The 22,176-nt window shown below is 29.4% G+C and overlaps 1 protein-coding gene across 7 annotated transcripts in view; it reads left to right on the forward strand.

Annotated features, from left to right (window-relative positions):
- LOC122510496 overlaps positions 1-20,828 on the forward strand; it is a 39,633-nt gene extending 18,805 nt beyond the window's left edge. For 2 of the 7 annotated variants that reach the window (XM_043625179.1, XM_043625181.1), the window contains exons 5-13: positions 7,691-7,818; positions 8,337-8,462; positions 9,486-9,840; positions 10,079-10,250; positions 10,443-10,542; positions 10,722-10,902; positions 11,203-11,340; positions 11,528-11,773; positions 12,378-20,828. In XM_043625179.1, the coding sequence (XP_043481114.1) occupies positions 7,691-7,818; positions 8,337-8,462; positions 9,486-9,840; positions 10,079-10,250; positions 10,443-10,542; positions 10,722-10,902; positions 11,203-11,340; positions 11,528-11,773; positions 12,378-16,876 (5,945 nt within the window). In that variant the 3' untranslated portion in view covers positions 16,877-20,828. Of the gene's footprint in view, positions 1-638; positions 1,022-6,028; positions 6,333-7,690; positions 7,819-8,336; positions 8,463-9,485; positions 9,841-10,078; positions 10,251-10,442; positions 10,543-10,721; positions 10,903-11,202; positions 11,341-11,527; positions 11,774-12,377 lie in introns of those variants that run through there. The other 5 variants (XM_043625185.1, XM_043625184.1, XM_043625186.1 and 2 more) reach the window with 5 other exon arrangements.
- Positions 20,829-22,176: the final 1,348 nt, after the last annotated feature.

The following is a 22,176-nucleotide window of genomic DNA, read 5'->3' on the forward strand; positions in this document are numbered from 1 at the left end:
TAAAAATTTTTTTTTCTGTGCATGCTTCTATGAAAAATAATATCCGATATGCAATCAGTCGCCTTAGGAACTTTTGAATATCAAGTTTTATAGAAATATGCCAACTATTCGTCATATTGGACCAGAAGATTTAATTATTCTCAACTGTCTTCAAATCTATAGTTCACAGTAAAAAGAAAGTCTTATTTTAAGGCAGGAAAGCTGCCTTAAATTAAGATGCAACATTTTTAAGACAGTCAATGTTGAATTTACGCACGTTTTTCGTATCCTTTAACATTATAGCAGACAGTGTTGAATTTAAGGCAGCTCTTAAATTAGGATTTACTTTTTACTGTGTTTATATTCTAAAAATATAAAATTTAAGTTAAAGTAAAATTAAGTTAAAATAAAAATCCAAAAATCGTTGGTCAATATTTTATGCACCGATTTTGAATAAGAGTGATCGCATTTGGATTTTTATACATGTTTTATAGCAGCTGGCTATCAAACTAACTTGATCTTCAATAGCAAAGGCAAAGGAGCGATGTATAAAGAACGCTGCGTCCGGGGGGTGAGTGTAGTTCAAGAGGGTTGGAAAATGATTGCGCGCATGCTCTCAAAGCAAGAATGATAGGGACACCACTGGGTACTGTCTGGAAGTTTTAAGGGTGCCTACAGTTCTAGCCGTAGTGTTCCACGAGGCAAGAGAGGAACTTTGCTTTCTACCCTTATTGCCATGTTCCTCCCACGATGAAATGTTGCGTGCGCACTTTTGTTTCTGAACTCAGCTGATCAACCGATGACCTTAACTACATAGACTCAAAAAGAGGCAGAAGTTCATTTTTACTGTGTGTGGAAAAAAAGGAAGTTTATCTTTCATTCTCTGTGATGCACCATATTTTTCGAGGTACTGCGATCTCGTACCTCGTTCGCGAGTGTTTATATTGAAGAAAATACAGAAGCAGACATTTTATCAATGAAAATACATGTGGGTAGATTCTGTGTCTGGTGAAAAATATTGAATGTTTCTGTGGTTAAAGGAGTGAGTAAAATTCATCGTCGAAAAATTTATTCTTAAAAAGATTTTAAAAAGATTTTACGTAAATATTTTATGTAAAAGATTTCGGTTTTCTGAAGTACTTCATACTTTCTCTATTAAATACAATGTTTCTTGTTTAACATTAATATTTATAATTCATGTCACGAAGTCTCTGGCAAGGAGAAAAAATTTTAACTGCGACAGTCAACTAAATTACTATTATAAGAAAGCTTTAAATATTTTTAGCAAAATCAGTTAATAATTTACAGGGTTTACTGTTTCGGGCGAAGCTATTAATTATTTTTACAATACCAATCGAGCAATGTAGCCACTTTTCTTCACTGTACAATAGATATATATTTTACAATATGTCACGTCATATATGAGACCTAAATTTTAAAATATTAATTAAAATTTTGTTTTCTGGCATACAAACTCCACAGTGCAGCTAAAAAGTATTTTAGGGGGAATAGGGAACTGAAAATCAAAAAATAGGGGACTTTTCGGAGACCATAAAAATTGGTTAAACAAAGATAAAAATATAATTTTTTTATACAGGGTTTACACAAAAATTAAACTTTATTTTTTACTGACTTTTCCCTGATTTCCAAATCCAACTTTGACTTTTTCCCAGACCCTAAAGAATATTCTCTGATTCACTCTCAAAATTAAATTAAAATTAAATTAAATTAAAATAATTCAGAAGAATGTATCAAACTTGTGAATCCTAATTATTTTAGTCAAATTTTGAAACGAGGGGAGAGATTATTTTATTATTACCTTGAATATTATTTAAATATTTCTGATTCCTCATATTTTGATGACAAATTAATATTATAATTTGGACAACTGAGAATTAAATTTGTAAAAGATTTTTATCATTCCTAGTGAGCAGCAGGTCTTGTATTGTCCGCGAACAAGGGACTATATGATAATAAAGACTTGAACACAACATAAAGACAACAAAAGAGGTCCCTGAAGTTGCCATTAATGCTTAGCATCGAAAAATATTTTTTGCACGAAACCAAAAAAGTCACTCGATTTTTTACAATAGTTTTAAGGATAAAATAAAAGTACTACTAAAAATTTTTTTACTTAGTGAATGAAAAAATTAGTTAAAATTTAAAAATTTAATTTTTAAATTAGTTAAAATTTTATCACTATATATAAAAATAAGAGAAAATAGTTTTGAATGCTGAGCATCGATGCCAATTTCAGTAACCTAGGTAAAGTCAAAAATAGTTTAGGACCAAGGAATGTTAAACTTTGAAAAATATAAAATTTTGAAAAATAAGACATTTTTCTGAAAATTTTGTTAAAAAATACAAAAGTAATCATTAAAATTCTCATAAATAACTTGTAGAGTAATAAAAAATGCTTCGATTGACCTAATTCGATCAGAAATTATATAGGAAATTATTGGTATTTTAACATCATGTGCCTGTTAGATCTTCAATGTTAATTTTTCTACTTTTTTTCTCTTAATATATTAAATATATTAAATAAATTAAGCTGACATTTTGCAAAAAAGTGTAAAATATAATCAAGAATGACAGAAATGTGTAAACATTTTAATATTTTTAAAATTAATTACTATTAAAATACTTTAAAATCATCACTTGTGACGGTCATTTTTAATCACATTGTTTTTTAATTTTAAAGTGTTTCTAATAATTAATTTTTGATATATTTAAACTTTTGTATCTCACTGATCTTTCTCATTATAATTTATAGTTGTTAAAAAAACAATAGCTTGATTTATTTAATATTTTAAGAGAAAAATTATTGTAGAAAAATTACCATTAAATTTCTAACATCTTTTTCTGCCATTAACCTCAGAGGTCAAAAGACTTTTGATTTTTTAAAATTTTAATTCGATTTCAATTTGACTTTAATTTGCATCAATTTTTGCAAAAAAAAGAAAACAATTTTAAAAACCTGGATATGAATAAAATTGAATTGAGGCCTTGGATCCAATAACTCGCCCGACGCTCGGAGGAACGCGCAACTGCCAGTCAGTGAGCAGTGAGCGCCTCTGGGCCACTCACTGCTACCCGACTGGTATTAGCGCGTGGCTTCGAGCGTCGGGCGAGTTATTGGATCCAAGGCCTCAATTGAAAAAATACTATTATATACTATATTTGAGTGATTCCCCTGAAAATAACTCGTTTTTATAGGAAAAACTAAAAAAATTAGGTATAAATACGAATATAAATATTAATAAATATTTACACATTAAAAACTGTAGCATTCATAATGATATTAATCTTATCAGTTCGTAACTGACATGATATACAAATTTGCCATGAATTAATAACATTATATGGTAGAAATGCTACGCTTTAACAATATGTGTGCAAGCCGGAAGGATAGCACATAAGCATATTATAGTTACCTGCATAATAAGATTATATGGAATTTTTTTAAAATACGTAAAAATATAACTATAAAATGTGTAACAGTTTCAATACTAAAACTATAAAAGACAAAGTAAACATTTTTTTGTTTAAAAAAAAGATGTTACTAATAAACTTTATAAAAAATATATATAAAGTTAGATAAATATTCGTATATCAAAAATAAATATATCAACAAATAAACTCAAGGGAATATCAATAAAAACCTTCGCTACAAAGTTAAACCAGGAATTTTATTTTCTCTTTATTTTACGAACACTTTGCTTCCTCTTGAAAATTTTCATTTTATTGTATAAATTGCATTACTGCTAGGAATAAATTATTGTAATTTATTACCAAAAAACAAAAAAAAAAATTTTTTTTTAAATTTTTTTTCAAAATTTTTTTAAAAAAATATTTGCAAGAAACCTTTTTGGAAAAATTTAAAAACTCGAAAAAACATAGTTAAACTTTATGAATGAAGCTGAAAGACTAATGATTTTGCTTCTCCCAAAATGAGATCTACAATTAAAAAAAAGGCATCCTTTTAGCTTTTATATGGAACTTGCGAGATATTTATGAAAAGATAATGTCACATATACACATAGACACACGAAATGGCCTTTTTTAGAAATGTGGTTTTTTTAGTTCTTGAGGTCAAGAAACGCAAAGAAAAATGAAAAAATTAAGTTTGAAAATTTATGGTAAAACAATGCTTTCATAAGGAAGCAAAATTAATATAAAAATAATATAGTTAGAGACACTTGGTTCCGTTTCGGTTAATCAACTATTTATAAAATTAATATATTATATATCCTAGAAAAAGTAATTTTCATTTTAGCGAATTCCTCTGTGATTCTAAAGCATATTTTCCTCTTATATTACAAAATATCAAAAGTGAAATTCTTTGTATATTAGGTTTTTCCTTTGTATGTATGACAATTATGTTGTTATGTAATTATGTTGTTTGACAATTATGTTTTATAAAAAAAGCTGTTCTGATGCACTTAATTTTTTTTTTTGTTATTAACCATCAAAGAATAAAAATATTCGTTGTCGAATCCTTTGGTTCGATAGGATCAATCGAGTAAATATGAGAAAGAGGATTTATTCAAACTTCAAAGTCGAAGCGATTTTTCCATTAAATTTCTAACATCGCTTTGATCCTCTTAAACTTATTTTATTGAATAAATAAAATAAATAAATAAAGGGGGTCCTCAGCTGTAATGCGAAAAAAGGCCTTTTTGGTCGTATATTAATTTGCGATTTATAGTTTTCTTACAAATTTTTAAGTATAAACGTTCGTTAAAAAATAATAATTCAAGAATCGTAGGTCAATATTTAATTTACTGATTTAGGATATATTTTATGAAATGTTGTGTTTGAGATATGAGGGTTAGATACACAAAAGAATGAAAATGCAGGAGAAGAAAAACTTTTCAAATAATAGCTGTAAACTTATAGTTAAGAATTCTGTTTGAGTTGCGACTGAAATAAATAATTATGTTAGTCTCCTCTGTTTTGTTAGTAATGCCATGCGCATTTATTAAAGTTTAATACTCGTTATACGATAGACCTACTCAACAGTGAGAATAATATGCCTTGTATCATGTATACCATTCGTGGATGAATTCTAGTTGAACTTTTGAATCATGTACAGTAATATTTTCAATTTGAAAATGGTGGTTTGAAAATGGCGAAAAAGCCACTGCTCAAGGTGGAAAATTTATAAATCTGAGCGTTATTACATAAATTTTTATTTAATATCTATAAATAATTTTTTTAAAATAAAATCAACTGATGCTGTTGTTCTTATTTTGAAGAACGTTTCATAATAAGTATACTAGAAAATTATTATTATTTTTATTCTTGTTCAAGCAATTCTTGTATTATATTATACAGGATAAAATCTGCATTGACAGAATAATTCTTTTCTAAGGAATGTTGTATTTGTGATCGAAAAACAACTTTTAATCGTTTCCATTTTATTGTGTTCGCACACACAATGCAATTGAAACTTTTAGATTTGTTTTTCCACAACAAATATTGGATTTTCTAAGAAAAAAAGTGTCGCACATATTGGACTACACTATACACTACAATTATTAATAAAGGTTTCGATTATTCACTGAAAAAAGTTTCTTTTATGTACGAATAATGTAATCAGTATTCTATAGTTAATTTTACATCTTAAATGTACCTTAAATTATAAATGTTAAATATAAAAGAAAAATTCTGGTAATTAAAAGCAAATACTCTTTTTCTATTAAAAAATTATAATGGCTGTTCTATCTCATAATATGAGAAAAACATCATTTAAAAATATACTAAATTCGTTATTGCTTCAGTGAATTCGAATAAAGTAAGCCATTAAAATGTATTGACATAGATGCAAAATGTACATTTAAATTTTACAATGTATAAAGTTGTGTACTACCGATAATATATATTTAATGGTAAATTTTCAATTTTTCGAAAATGTTATGGTAATAATAAAAATAATAGGATTAATAATAATGATAATAACAGTAATTTTGAGGGTACATTAAATATTAATGGATATTAAACAAGAAACATAGTTATATTTATCAAAAATAAAATTGCAATTTGAAAGGAACTGATATTACAGAATGTTGAAGAGCGAAAAAGTGTATTTAAAATTTACTCGCAATGAGAGGAGTTGTCTTTAATGAATTAACGGAAAGCAAAGGAATAACAATAACCGATTATGAATCTAGAAAACGGATAAAAGAAAAATTGAAGAGGCACAAGATCACAGGAGGGTGAAAATGAAAAATGTAGAAGAAAAAGGAGTAGAAACTCTATTTAGAGAATGAGTGGATTTTTCAACTCCCTTAAGAGCCTTGCGTCAGGAGCTGCGAATGCTGCGAGTGGCGCATCCAGATACCAGAACGAAGGTGATAAATAAATAATTTTAAAATTTAATAATCACCATAAATTCTCCCTGTAGTATTATCTGAATTCTTTGTAGCAAATAAAATAAATATTTCAAATATTTATAAATATTGACTGATTTTTATAATATTAGACCTATAGGCAACTGTATTTTCTGCATTAAGCTGAATCGATTGTAGACAAAAAATTTTGATATTTTTAACATAACTAAAATAAAGTTAAATTTACATTGTTTTAAATATTTTATACACAAATTCGATTATAGGAGAAAATGCATGAATATTCTATTTTCTACCGCGGTATAAATGTATAATATGAAACTTCCATTATTTAAAGAATATCTTCATTTCCTTTGCAGGAAACAATAATTGAAAAAGTATTTTCTTTATTAACGAATAAATTGAATGTGTTACATATTACACCTTGATCACATACACGTTGAATCTACATTTGAATTCATCGTCGAAATTGAACCAATGTTGAAACTACAAAGCCAGTTGACTTAAATATAGTTGCCCCTCGTAACTCGATATTTATTCCAATCAAATTGAAAAATTATCTCCTTTCACACAAGGATATCAGTTGAAAACACTATACACGATACAGATAATTAAAAAAATATATTTTTAATTTATATTCTCTTCTTCTATTGCAGTTTTCACTTTTTATTTTTAAATTCACACACTGAGAGAAATTATTTGATTGTGAAAAATGATTTGATTGTCTATTTAAGAAAAAGGGTACAGAATTTATAGGTTTTCTAAATATGTATGGATTAAAATAAAATATTTGGTTTTGTAAAAAAAATTACTCGAGCCTGCGAGAATTTTTTTTTATCTGGTTTTCAATGTGTTTTTACTGAACACGATCCTGAGACTTAAAATTGCTTAGCACTTCAGGATTTTAATAAACTTTGGGGGTAACTCAGATTTTTCAAATTTTGAAAATTCAAAATGGCGGATCCAATATGGCGGACATTTTTTTTAAATATGCTCAAATTTACGTACAACTTGTTACTCGGAGGTTTTCAGTGTCATTTTGAGCAATTTTGAAAAAATATCCGCCATATTCGATCCGCCATTTTGGATTTTTAGAATCTGATCTCAGAATCGAAATCAGCGACACCCGAAAATCCCCGAGGAACAAGTTTCAACAAAATCCATGCTCTGAATTTTTTGGGCGCATGAAAGGATTAAAAGAAGTCACAATTTGCTCTGATCGACTTTCCACTTTTAGAAAATGCAACAAAGAAATAAATTTTTTGAAAATCCTGACAGTCCCCAAAGCCTTAAATCAAATAAAAATTTCAATAATTTATGTTTTAAAAACAAATTTTTTATTATTCTGTTGACATATTCAGGTGAGGATGCAAAAATAAAATTTAGTCTATCACCACAACCCGGTGAAAGTGGTTTTACACAATGGTTGGATGCTATGAAAATGGTGGCAGGATTACCGGGAGGAATTCCTCCAGAGTTTCGAAAGAGGGTGAGTTTTATTTAACTTGCCATGTCATCAGTTCCATATAAATCCAACGTGACATTTTTGTCAAAATTCAAATTAAATATTTTTTTCATCTTCGTATCTGCGTATCTACTCAGTAAAATAAGTATAATGTTTCATATTCATATATTAATTTTTTTTTACAGTTCGTACATTAATTTCTTTCAATTTAACAAAATTGTTAGAATTTAAAATTTTTTACTTTTTTTTTTTGTTTCATATTCATATATTAATTTTTTTTACAGTTCGTACATTAATTTCTTTCAATTTAACAAAATTGTTAGAATTTAAAATTTTTTACTTTTTTTTTTTGTTTCATATTCATATATTAATTTTTTTTACAGTTCGTACATTAATTTCTTTCAATTTAACAAAAATGGTAGAATTAAAAATTTTTTACTATGTAATGAAATGTTTCGTTTAAATTATGAGTTTGTACATTTGTACATTTGTCTAATTAATAAATGGTTAATGAATCCGTTGCTGCTGATATTGATTTTCAGTTGTGGATTACACTGGCAGAGAGACATTTAGATCAGCGGGGAGTGGATTGGAAACAAGCAGAAAAAGTGTGTTTCAACGAGTGGAGCAACCCAGATGACGAAGAGCTCGGTTCTCAAATTGTCAAGGTGAGTGAGAAAAATCAATTAATTAGAGGATTTAGTTAATTTAACATGCAATTCATACATTGATTTTATTTATTTTATCGCTTTTATTTTATATTATTATTATTATTATTATTATTATTATTATTATTATTATTATTATTATTATTATTATTATTATTATTATTATTATTATTATTATTATTATTATTATTATTATTATTATTATTATTATTATTATTATTTTTATATTATACTGTCCAATACACAAGTATATTATTTCACACTTGTATGAAAATATTAATTTCTTTCATAAAATAAGCGTATCTACACTTTTAAAATTCTTTTGTCCGCCATATTGGGTTCGCCATTTTAAATTTTGAGAAACGAATGTCAGAGGGTCGATTATTACGAGTCTGTAGTCAGATTTCTAAAATTCAAAATGGCGAATTCAATGTGGCGGGCGACATCTTTAGTTTAATTTAAAAAAAATAAATTTTGAAAACATGTTGTTATTATTGAGAAATGTTATTATAAGTATTATTTAGTTATCTATATCCATTTATATTATTATTGTCATTATTTATATATGTGTATTATTTATTAGTATTATTATACTTTACATACAGAATATGAATATGAATATGTAATGTTTGCACGTATTTTAGTTGTTACATTATTAGTTAATTAATTCGAGCTATATTTTCGTGCTTCAGAACATTTCGCACTAATTGGACTTGTGAATTATAATTATTAATAATTTAATAATTTCGCGTATTTCTCCTTTTGATGTATACTATAATCTCAATAAAAATTAAAGTATGATTTTATTGTATACCTTTCGGTTTTCGCAATCTTCTCACATCTTTTATCTTTCTATCTAAAGTCAAAATACAATTTTAAGGTCCTAGCTCCTTAGGGTAAGTCCGGAAGAGTTGGGACATTGGGAGAGATGTTTCTTACATTAAGAAACAGGGGTCACTCACAGTCAGAAGATCTAGACTAATATTAAAAAAAATATTATGTTAAGTTAAATTTTTTTTTCAGGACCTTCACAGAACTGGGTGCAGTTTATTTTGCGGGGCAGCCGGCCGTGATAATCAGGCGGTTCTACGTCGAGTGTTACTTGGCTTCGCTCGATGGAATAAATCCGTGGGTTATTGCCAAGGTTTGAATGTATTGGCAGCTTTGATTCTTCAAGTTGTCGATCGTGCAGAATCTTTAGCTGTTAAAGTGATGATCTACTTAATTGAAGGTGTCCTACCAGAAGGATATTTCGCTGACAATTTACGAGGACTTTCAGTTGATATGGCTGTCTTTCGTGACCTCTTACGAATAAGGTTACCCAGGCTATCAAAACATCTTGAGGCCTTGCAAACAGACGCTAAGGACAAAGCCACAGGTTTATTATTATAATTTTTTTTTTTCTAATCAGCTTCCTAATCTAAGTTTTTATTTTCTTTCATTCTTTCATTTTTATCTTGATGCAATAATTTCATTGTAATTATTTACTCACTTTAAGAATTTTACATAATTTTGCAAGTTGGAAGAAATTGGATTTAATTTCGAAAAAGTTTTTGAAATATCAATAAGAATGTTATCTATAAAATGGTTACTTATAAAATGATTGATATTTTTAGGAAGCAGTTACGAACCACCGTTGACAAATGTGTTTACGATGCAATGGTTTCTTACCCTCTTTTGTCACTGCTTGCCTCAAGAAGCAGTTTTTCGAGTTTGGGATCTCATATTTCTCGAAGGGGATGAAGTACTCCTGAGAACTGCTTTGTCAATTTGGGAAGGACTTTCAGAGTAATTTCTTTTTTAAATATTATAAATTCGAAAAATCACATCCACATTGCTTTACAAATTAGTGATCTAAATTTAAATTTTCAAAAACAATACTTTCTAATTGTTTGATATCTCCCACAGATGTTTATTTTTTTAGTTCACCTGTTGTGAATTGTTTGAACAAAAGACTAATTAAGAAATACAATTTTACAGCCGAATAATGACCGTCAAGTCAGCGGATGAGTTTTACAGCATAATGGGAGTGCTCACGAGGGAAATGTTGGAATTTACGGATACAAACAACTTAATAAAGGTCAGGTGCTTGGGCACTTATTAACTAAATTAAAATTTTGAATAATTATACAAAATCTATTTCTAAAAAAGTAAAAACAATATATTTTGATTATTTCGCCAAAATACCATAAACTAAGTGTTATGTTAAAGTAATTTTTTAGCGCTCTTTTGTTGAAATATAAACAATTTTATCATTAGACTATCGTCAGTATGGGGTCCTTATATGGAGTGACAAGTCTTAGGGAAAAGCATCGATACAATATTACACCTTGGGCTCGTCGATTAAGTGACGATGAGGACGATAGTGAAACTGAAGAGGAGGAAAGATTAGCAGTAGCCGCAGCAGCTGCTATTTTTAGTATGCCACACAGAAAGAAAGGTTGTACTTTAATGTTATTCCTAGTTTGCCAAAAAATATGTCCGTCATCAAATTTGAAAACTTATGAAAGTTTATATATTTCCTAACCACTATTTAATTCTGTTTTAAGTTACAGAAATAAATTTTTAATTTATTCCACATTGAAGAAATAGTATTGTAATGTAATAATTAAAAGTTAATGTAAAATCAGAAATTGTAATCTAATATTCTTTTGATCTTAAACTGAATATTACGAAAACAATTTAGAAAATGCATTTTTCCCTTCTTATTTAAATTTTAGAACAGATTATTAACTTTTAGATCATTCTTCTTCAGTCTCGGGAGCTCTGCAGTCTTTAAGTGGTGACAGGGAAAAACTGGCTTTGGATATAACAACGCTGAAGCAGCAATATGCAAAATTACGAGAACGTCAACGTCAAGCTCACATTATACTTTCTGGTACTTTGTCTTGTCCTAATGTTCTATTAAATATTCTTTCATCCCATTTTGTTAATAACTTGAAAAAATTTCTATTTACAAAAAATAATCAATTGTTAGGATCCATTAGTATCAAAATGTGTATAATAGGAAATCAATTAAATTTTACAAAGAAAGAATAAAGACAAAAAATTGAAATATTCCACAGCTGCTTGTGCGAGACAATCTTTGGTCACACCTCCGACATCCGCTATGAATCATCTTCTTGCTGGAAAAAGTGCTTTGATAAGCGGAAGGAGTCGACAAATTAGTACATCTGCTTTAATATCTACCTCAAAGGTGAAATCATTACCTCGATTAAGTCCTAGGAGTCAAAGTCGAAAAGACAGGCAAGCAGTGACTATACATTGGAAGGACATGAAAAAACGACAAAGCAGCAAGGATGTACCTGAAGGTATGTTTCAAATTTTTCTTCCTTAATTTTATTCATTTATTTTATTTAATAAGTCGGGATATTTTAATTCAAGAAACTTGGATTATTAATTTAAAATCAATGTTAAATTACAATTTTATCATTTCTTTATTTTATTTTGATTTTATTAATTATCTAGCAAGAATTCGTGTGCGGCTAACTTGAAAAATTTTTGAAATAAAGAAAACCGCTTTTGAAAATTTTCCACCAACTATCAGTTTTAAACAAAATTTCACTACGGCAGATAAGAGAGATTACAAACTTACCTTCGAGCTTTATCGATCGCATTGCATTTCGTGTGAATTCGTCGTTTTTCGTTAGAACCACCTGTTAGATCCCAGCAGGCACACAAGTATTGACGCAGGTGTGGCCTACAGGGTCAACATCCGGATATTTATTCTTCATGACATACATAGGGTAGTATCGCTATTTTTCCAAAAACAAATCCAAATTATCAACTAACATTTGATTATAATAACAACAAGTCTTAAAATGAAATTGTTTCTCCTAGCAGAATTTATTTAACTGCTAAATATGCAGTATTTTCCCATCTGTGATTTTATCGATTTGTTTTCCTTTTCTGCAGATGAGGGAGGGCAGCCTGACACGTTAGTGCATTCACCCGAATCAATGTCGGTCACAATGACGTCATCAAAACGCAGCAGTGCCGATAGCGACAGCGACAGTACATCAACAGAACTCTGCGATGAACCTGATCGTCTCAGTGACGTGGACAGTGAAGAGCCAACTTCCTCTTCAGATTGTTACGTCATGGCAACTGATGACGAGAAAAGTCCTCGTCTAGGAAGTTCTCCCATCGCTAGTCAAATTCCATCGAAAATCCCCCCGGAAGTGAAAAACGAATTTACAAGTGTTTGTGTTGTTGGTGTTCTCCCTGACACGCGGATCGACGGACCGCCAGACCTAGAGGAAACATCAATTGCCGAAATAACGGATCAAATTCGAAGATTATCAGCCGGCGATAAAAATGTAATCTCAAGTGGAGTGTTCAGTGATCGTGATATTGAAAACAAGAATTCAGATTTGGAAGTCAAAGATGGTTCATCTTTTGATTACCATTTTTTAGGAAATGTTTCAAGATTAGAAGAATCGGATATAAATCAATTATCAGAGAGTACAGTTTCCGAAGGCGTTAATTATGATTATAAAAGTTTTCATAACCTTTTAGATCAAGGAGTTAGTGATTCTAGTATAGTGAAAGACTCTAATGAAGCTTTAGATAGAACTTATTCTAAAGATTTCGCTTTAGATCCTCTGCCAATTTCTCCTTTAACTATCGATCAAAATTTAAGTAAAGTTTCCGAATCTATAAATCTAGATCCACTTGAGTCAAATGGGTGGTCTTCTAATTTAGAATACATTTATCCAAAATCACCAGTGGAGAGTAAGAAAAGTCCCAAAACACCCGAATCTGCTAGTTCTGGAGAAACCATGGGACCTGATTCGAAAACTTCCAGTGTGATGGTGAGTCCGAAAATAAGCATCAGATCCGATTCGAGAGCTCTGGAAAAATCGACATCTTCGTCTGTTAGTTCAGACTCCAAAACACTGACTTTGCAATCAATCGAAGCTGATCTGATGGCCGTTAGGGCGAAATTAGAACCTAAAGTTCCTTCTTTCGATAAATCCTGCTCATCGACTCCAATCAGTCTAGACTCTCTAAAGGCAAAATCAGATTGCAGTCCGAAACTTGGCCTCAGTAGTTCTAGTGAATCCTACAGTCCCAATAAACTAAAGTCTTCCGAGAGGTCATTTAGTTCTGACCTTCAATCACCAATCAGTGCCAATTCCATAAAGTACTCCTCGAATTATAAAGACAATGGTAATCTATCGGACACTCCACCTGTCGAATTGGTATCCATCACATCTCCATTTTATCCAATTGCTCATCCTAATCAAAAGACACCCTCACCGTACGATTCTGCTTCTAAAAAGCACGAGAGTCAAGTCTCGCCAACTGTAAAATATTCAATAAAATCTGATTATTCTCTTTCAAATGATTTTTTAAAGAACAAAGATTCCAAAGTATATGCTTATAAAAATTTAGAATCTAGTTTTGAAAGTGATTTGGATACCAAGATTGGTGGAAGTGCCTTCTCCAGTTACCAAAAGTGTAAGTTCGATGATAGTCCCGATAAAGATGACGATTCTTTGTCTCCACTTCCAAAAGAAAACAACTCGAATCTCTTTGATTCATTAGGAGTGAAAAGGAAAGAAAGTCATCTGAGTGGAAAAACGTTAACAGCAAAGCCTTTCGAAAGAAGTTGTAGCAGTTTGGATAAAAAGTTCCCGAATTTAACCTCTTCTAGTTCACAAGAAGAATTATCATCTTCCGTGAAGAAAAGATCAAGTGATATATTGGAAGATATAAAACATCTTGAATCGAAATCTGATTACCCATCAGATACTAATATGCTAACGAAAAAAACCGGTTACATTTGGGAGGATGTTCAGAATTTAGAAGCTAGACGACTAGACACTTTCAGTGATTCAGCAAGTGGTTTCTCGATAAGTCGTCTCAATATTCCAGGTATTAGTATATCGAATGAAAACAGAAAAACTTATATAGTCGAACCAAAGATCAACATTGATGAAAGCAGTGATAGTATACTGAAAAAAGTTGCACATAATACCATCAATAAAGATGATGATAAAGAAGCTAAATTAGGAGTTTGGACTAAAGTCAAGCCGAGAAAAATAGGAGATAATGGTCGACGATCCAGCAGTGATAGAGCTTTGAAGATTATTCAAGAAAATTCTGCGATTCTACAAAAGATTCTCACGTGTCAAGCTAAGAAACGCTTGCCAGATCTAGAAGAGATCTCAAAGGAAATAACCATCAGTCCTATTAATGAAGAGATTTCAAAGATCTTCAGTCCAATTTTAGAGAAAATGGGATTTAATGAACACGAGATTAATGAAGAACTTGCAAAAATCAATTTTAAGGATATAACTTCTACTACATCTGAGTTCGATGCAAAAATTAACGATGAACTCTGTAAATTGTCGTTAATTGGCGATGATGACATTGAGTCAGTTGACTTAGACGAAATTATTTCTCAAGATTACCTTGAAACTAGAGATGCTTTTATCGATCGACAAATAAATGAGGAACTTTCTAAACTTTTGTCAAATTACGATAATGAATCGTCAAGTGGTTCAATCAGGAATCAGAAGGTTGATATCGATCTGTATAAATATCAGAACTCGATTGAACCTAAAAATGGTCTTTCAACCCAGGAGGAGATGCTTCATTCTGAAAAATATAATTCGTATGTAGATCCGATTCAATTGCATCCAATGTCATTTAGTCCAATGAATCAAACATTGAATCCCAACCATTCATTAAATTCAGTGAATCAAACATTTAGTCCAGTGCATCAGACATTCATTTCAGGGCATCAAGTATATAATTCAGTGCATCATGCCCAATACCCCTTGAATGAGACATTTAGTCCTGTAAGTCAGACATTAAGTCCTTTGCATCAAACACAGAATCCCTTAATGCAAACTGTAAGTCCTCTGAGGCAGACATTTCATCCTCTTGGTGAGACATTAAGCCCTTCGCAACAAGTATTTAATCATTCATATCATTCCCTAAATTCTACGACTACACATAACGCTCTCAGCTCTCCAATGGCCAATCAATCATTGAGTCCACTGAGTCAATCACTGAATCTATCAACCCAATCATACAGCTCTAATCAGACCTATTTAACAACGAAATACAGTCCTTCAAACTTTAAGCCTAAAAGTGATATTGATATTTACAGGGAACTGGAGAAACTGGACCAGATATCGTCAGTTCAAGTCCTATCTTCAACCTCACACGAAATTCCAACTCTTCCATATCTTTCGCAGAATGAATCGTATTCGGATGTGAGTATCGAATACCCGTCCAAGGAAGAAAAACGATTTGACTCCTCACCTCTTAAGAGTCCTTATGATACTTACAAACCTTACGATTATAAACAAAATCTATCGCCAAGAATATCACCAAAAAAATCTCCAATCGATTCCTATTCGATCCGAAGGTACGATAAATCTTACGACGATGGTAAATTCGAGTTCAGTAATAAAACATTCGATTTTGAAATGAATCACAAAAAAGTTTTGTCCAAGGAAAGTCTAGAATTTCGTGTCCGTTATGACGAAGATCAACCAAAATCTAAAATAGATTTAAGTATTTCGCCATTTCAAAGCGACTTGTCTGATCTTAATAAAGGAGCACCATATTATAATGACAAGCCCATTACTCCTACGAACAATATTCATCAAATAAAAATTAATCCTAACGATGAAAGGTTCGTAGGAACAAGTCCTAAGAATGGAGATAAATTCCCAGGTGCAAATGAAGCAAGATTTATTGGTTCTTCTAATGGAGAAAGGTTTTTACAACCTGCTAATGAAGATAATTTTCTGACATCTACAATTGATGACAGATTTTTGGAATCGATGGACAAAAATGAAGAGAGATATTTCACACGTGGAACGGATGAAAGATTCACAAGATCGAGAGGTCTTTCACCTTTTGAATACAAGTACGAGAGACAAGATGCCTATATTCCAAGAGAACGTGAATCGATATCACCGAAGGATTATGGGAATTCAAAATTAGAGTATAGACAACCTTATAAGTTGATGGATCTTGGAATGGAAGATACATCTTATCTGGTTTCGATTCAACATAAAGAATTGCAATTGATATCTACGAGTAATCAATTCAATCGAGAATTTGCTCAATCATCGAATCAATTTTTAACAAAATTGTCTCCAAGTTCGGAAGAAATTGCGAAAAATCCTGTGTCTCCTAAATTTTCAGGTATAATAAGTGAGAATGATTTGACATCGAGAAGGTCAGTTAATCATAAAAAATCTTCTCTAACACTTGGGGATATTAATTATACCAATAGACCAGGCTTTGATAGTGGTTTGAGTCCAACAACAAATTTCAGTCCCTTTCCGGTTAGAAACGCTCTTAGGAAGCCTAAAGAATTAGGACTAAAACTTGGTCTTTATTCGCCAACTAGTAGTCTTAAGAATGGCCAAGAAAAAAAGTCCTAGTATTCAACAAGCTTGAAAGATAATTTTAATTACTGACGAGTGGGAATTTTATTCGATGTAAATTCGAAAATCAAAGTCTTGAGACTCAATTGTTTAGGATTACAAGTTTTTTACAACTTTGACAAAATATATTTGGAATGTAACATTTGTAGTTACGAACTATCTAAAAAATTATCAATCGAGTCGCCTTTTGAATTCAAAAGGGTTTTTGGTTTTGTCTACTGACTTTGTTTTAAATTGCACAAATTTCGAAAATGGATTAATTCTAAAAACCGTACGAATCTTTTTCACTATCATAAGTTACATGGAAATGATTCTTGGGGTTTTGAAATTTAAACACTTTCGAAATTAACGATTCAATTATTTTTTTGTCATTTTTATAGATTTTCATTAGAAGCTTAAAGACTATATCAGGATATTAAGTATTTTATATCTTTAAATTAATTATTTACTTTTCTTTTTAGTAAAAACGTAAAGCAGGTTAACTAGAGAGCAAAATAGTACAGAATTTCCATAATGGGCCTAAATCTGTTTAGACACTTTTCGGAGAAAGATTGAAAAGTTTGTAAAATATGTGTAAAAAAATTTGAATATAAAACGAACGTTTGCTTACAAATGTAAGAAGAAAAAAATTTGAATTTTTAACATATTCAGTTCTTTAGTTTTACAAAAAATATGAAAATAAGTCTATGTTTGTAAAATATGGAACACATTCAGTAAAATAATGATTTGAAAATAAATATTTATACATATGCTGGTAAATTATAATATCAAGACAGTAAATTTTTAATGAGTCTAATGTTAACATTATTTTTAAAATTTGAATTTTTATATAATTTAATTACTAATAACAACTTTCATTTTTTACCATTAATTAACTTTAATGTTGTACATAATTATAAAACATGAAAGTTTTGTAATTAAACTCTGTAGAAAGTTGAGGAAATCAAACTTTAAGCATTGTGCTGCAAATTCGTGGTGATTTTGTATATTAAAAAAATTAAGCTAATTAGAAATATTAAGAAATTTAAATACTGCGAGAAAGAAACAGGCAAAGAAGTTTAAAAATATATGTTAATCAATAATTGTATAAATAATTGAGGGAGTAAAGTAAGATATCTAAGAATTTGAAGTGAAGAATAGATATAGTTTAAGAAACAAAGAAAATAAATAATATTACCACGCTGTAATGTAACAATATAAAATGTATATTTTTCATGTAGTTAGAATAAAGTCAGAATCAGTCATTTCTCCGATTCTTGTAAAATTTACCAATGTTGTAAAATTTTCCTCTTGAATTCTATGTATATGTAACTAGAGGGCATTGATTTTAGGAATAACTAGATAGAAATTTTCTTTTCCATCGCGTTGCTTAAAATCTATAAATACAGAAGAAATGATAAGAAATGCTATCAAGTCAATTAATGCATTTCCAAGAGTCTAAGAAATTTTCACTTAATACTAATAAGGGTGAATTTAGAAAGAATAGATAAATTGAAAAATAGACGAACAGAAGAGTATGGCTAGAAAAGACTTTAATGAAATAAATCGTTACTGAATCATTCTTGAAAAAGTTTATCTCAAACTTTATCACTGTAAGATGTAAATTGTTTGGCGAAACTTTATTTTCAATTTTAAATCGAGTAGACTTGAATTTTTCAAAATGTAATAATTGCCAACCAACAGAGAACGCAAATGAATATATGGGTGCTCAAAATATTGACTTTAAATTGTAATATATATGTTACGGTAAGAGTACGATTGTCAAAGAAAGTTTAGGTGATATGAAAGAATTAAAAAAAATTCCAACAGGGTCCTATGCCGTCGTCACAGTGAGTCTAGAAGCTTTCTTAAATTATGAAAATATTGACAATGTTATCATTGTCAATATTTTCAAACCCATTTTTTATATTACTTTTAAATGATTTTAAGCTTTATAAGCCAATTTTTTAAAAATGGGTAAAATTAAAATTTTTTAAATCTGTTCAAGTAAGTTAAAACCTCCAAAACAGTTTCCAACAAACAATATACTCAATACATAAAAATATTAATCAAAATTAAAACAAATTAACCAAACATTCAACTTTTAATACGAAAACATTTCACATTTAACGGTAAATGAACAGGCTGATTAAATATGTACATTTACTGTAACATATGTATAAATATATTAATGTTATAAAATATATACATTTATGGCGACGGCTATTAAAAAGTCTAATTTTACCATGAAAAGTGTTTAGTTCCTTAAGTTTGTACCAGTACGAAAATTTTAGTCGAATAGCTGTGTTCTGGTGCAAAATTCAAAATTGGGCTACAAGTTCACCTAATTGAAAGTAGAAATGCTTTTTTTTATCGATATTGAAGTAAACGCAAGTAAAATGTGCAATAACAAAAGTGAGGATTGTCTATCTTCACGCAGTAATTTTATATTTAAAGTTAACTACTCAGCCAAAGTTTTTTCAGCATAGTATAGAAGAATTATTTAATAAATAATTAAGAATTTCTGTAAATTCAGCGCATAAATAATGAATTTTTAAATTAATTACGATTACATAATTTGCGAGCGCTCCGGCGAACATTGGTTTAGACTTACTCATCAAGACAACTATTTTCTGCTCTTTCACCACAATATAAAGACTTAACAAGGATATCATTTAACTACAATATTTGGTGAATTTTACTATAACAAAAATTTTTTCTCATGTCAAACATGTGAAGATATGTCAGAGTAATTAAAAATTGCTTTGACTAATGCTTTCCTTGCACAGAGTTTAATGAGCTTCTGAAACATTTTAAAGTTTCCATATGTTTTTAATTAAAGGATGCTTCGTCACAGAAATACAGAACTAAAGAAAATATTTTAATAACATTTCAGAAATTTTTATATTAATAATAAGACTCTAAAAAATCAAGTTTCAAAAATTTAAAAATAAAAAAATATATATGTAACCATTTTGCATCTAATAGAACTTTTTTGCTTACCTACAACGTTCTTTAAATTATTTAAAAATGATCCGATTTGTATCAGTCAGGGATTATGTTCTCTAAAACTGTATACCAAGAATTTTGAAACAAGTTTGAAAAATGATACAATGGTTTAAGGGTTCAACAGTTTGAAGGTGGCAAGAGGAGTTAATTTCAATTTAAACATTTTAATCAATTATTTATTTTGAATTATTATTAAAAAAAATCTGTATACTAAAAAATAGTTTTGATGTGAAAATAACTTCATCCTCTTCGCTTGTCTTTTACGATTTACATTATTTAATAATGTTAAACTTTTTCCAACAGATTTTTTACTTTTAAAAAATGTACTAAGAAATTATCTCATACTATTTATAAAGATTAGAAAAATATACAAAAATATTTTTGGTATTTATGTTGCTGGAATGTAAAACAAATTTGCATATATAAATACTAAGAATTTATTATTGGCTCATAAGAGAATTTCGTATTCTAAAATTTTCTTTAGGTTTTTCATTATCTTAAATGCCTATATTTGACAATATTGTGCACATTACTATTATCTATAAAGCAATAAATTTTTTCAAAATATTAAATTGAAAATTTCATACTATTGCGGGAAACAAATAAATAAATTTATATGGCTGAGATATTTAGAAAAATGCGGTACACTATGAAAAGTAAGTTAATAAATTTTACTAAAGGGAGAAGACTTAAAAAGTAAAATTACATAAATAATAATTTTTTAGTGTATGAAGATAATATTAAGATGATGAGAAAAGAAAGGAAGTAAATTGTGGAATGGACTAAGAAAGTAAAACCTATTCTATATGTTTAGAGAAAAAGTATTGTAAGATTGAAAATATGTGTGTGACTGTAGTATATGATGCTTCGTGATATTATTGTAAATAAGCGGCCGATAAAAGACTGTAAATTTTGAGAGTGTAAGAACAACAGATTTAAGACAGATATCGAATAAATATATTGACAAAAGCTTTTTGTTCTTCTCTTTTGAAAAACTCCTATTTTATTTAAATAGTTTTGCGGAGAAAGCTATAATTTTGTTCAATCACTTTTCCATATCATGAAACAATTTAAACAATTTAAATATTTATTTTGAAATTTTAATTCTATTTTTAACTTTTATCTAATCAAAATCAATTAACTACTCGACAATAGGTTAGGAATGAATAACTACACTTTTAATTCACTGATTTTAAATTTAGAAAAAATATTTTCTTTTTAGCGACAGAATATTTTACTTGAAACTATCCAAAAGATTAATCTATTTAATCTCTCAATATTTTTTATTTTAAAATAATTTTAATTTTATTAATTATGGAGTTATGCGTCTTTGATCAACACAAATACGTGAATGAATTGAATGGCCGATTACCTGTCTACAAACGCGTCGCTACACGCGCGCTTCGTTTTCGTTATGGTGAGTCCCAGGCGTACTACATGATTTACAATTTTTACAGTTTTCACTTATCCGCGCTAGATAATTGGCTACGGCCGATAAAACAGAACGTCTTATTATCTATAGTCACCAGCAATCTTAGGGTCTTTAATTCAAAATGGCCGCCGCCAGTGTTTTGGCAGGACCAAAACAACAAATAATTTTCGTCTTCCTGGTGCTCTTGAATATTCGGGAATCATATCCAAATATCAATGATCAAACGAAGCAACTTCTTTGTAATAGAATAGGGAAACATGAAAAATCTATAAAAGATAAAAGGATTGACTCTGGTCTTAGTTCTCATCCTACAAATAATCATCATATATTCGACTTAAATAATACTTTAATTTTAAATAATGAAATTGTTGAATTTAAAAGAAGATATATTGAAATGGTTTATATTCAAAAAGTTCAAATTCAAAAGTTTATCAATTTTAGTACACCCAGGTGTATGTAAATTTGTTGTATGTCAATTCTGTTGCATTTCAGGTTGTCCAAACGTCGAATGTGTTACATATCAATTGTGTTGGATGTAAATTCTGTTGCATGGAAATTCTTTCAAAATATTCCGAAAAACGGTTTTTAGAAGACATTGGAAAGAAGTTTACGGGAATCTTTCTAAATGGGTACTTTTTGTGTTCTTACAAAACAGAAACTTCTATCTACACATGATAAATAATTCGACTATAAATTTGACGTATGAACGTATTTTTCGAAGAGTGCTTTAACATTCTACGAAATATAGTTTTTATCATGAATAATAATTTGTGTTTTTGTGAAAAACCAGAAGGAGTTTATTATACGATGCAACTCACAGGAATGACGCCGCGAAGAAATTTAATCAAGTTTTCCATCCCGACCTCTGCTCGGTTAG

The sequence above is a fragment of the Leptopilina heterotoma genome, unplaced genomic scaffold, assembly GCF_015476425.1.
Source record: "Leptopilina heterotoma isolate Lh14 unplaced genomic scaffold, ASM1547642v1 Lhet_7, whole genome shotgun sequence".
Lineage (NCBI taxonomy): Eukaryota > Metazoa > Arthropoda > Insecta > Hymenoptera > Figitidae > Leptopilina > Leptopilina heterotoma.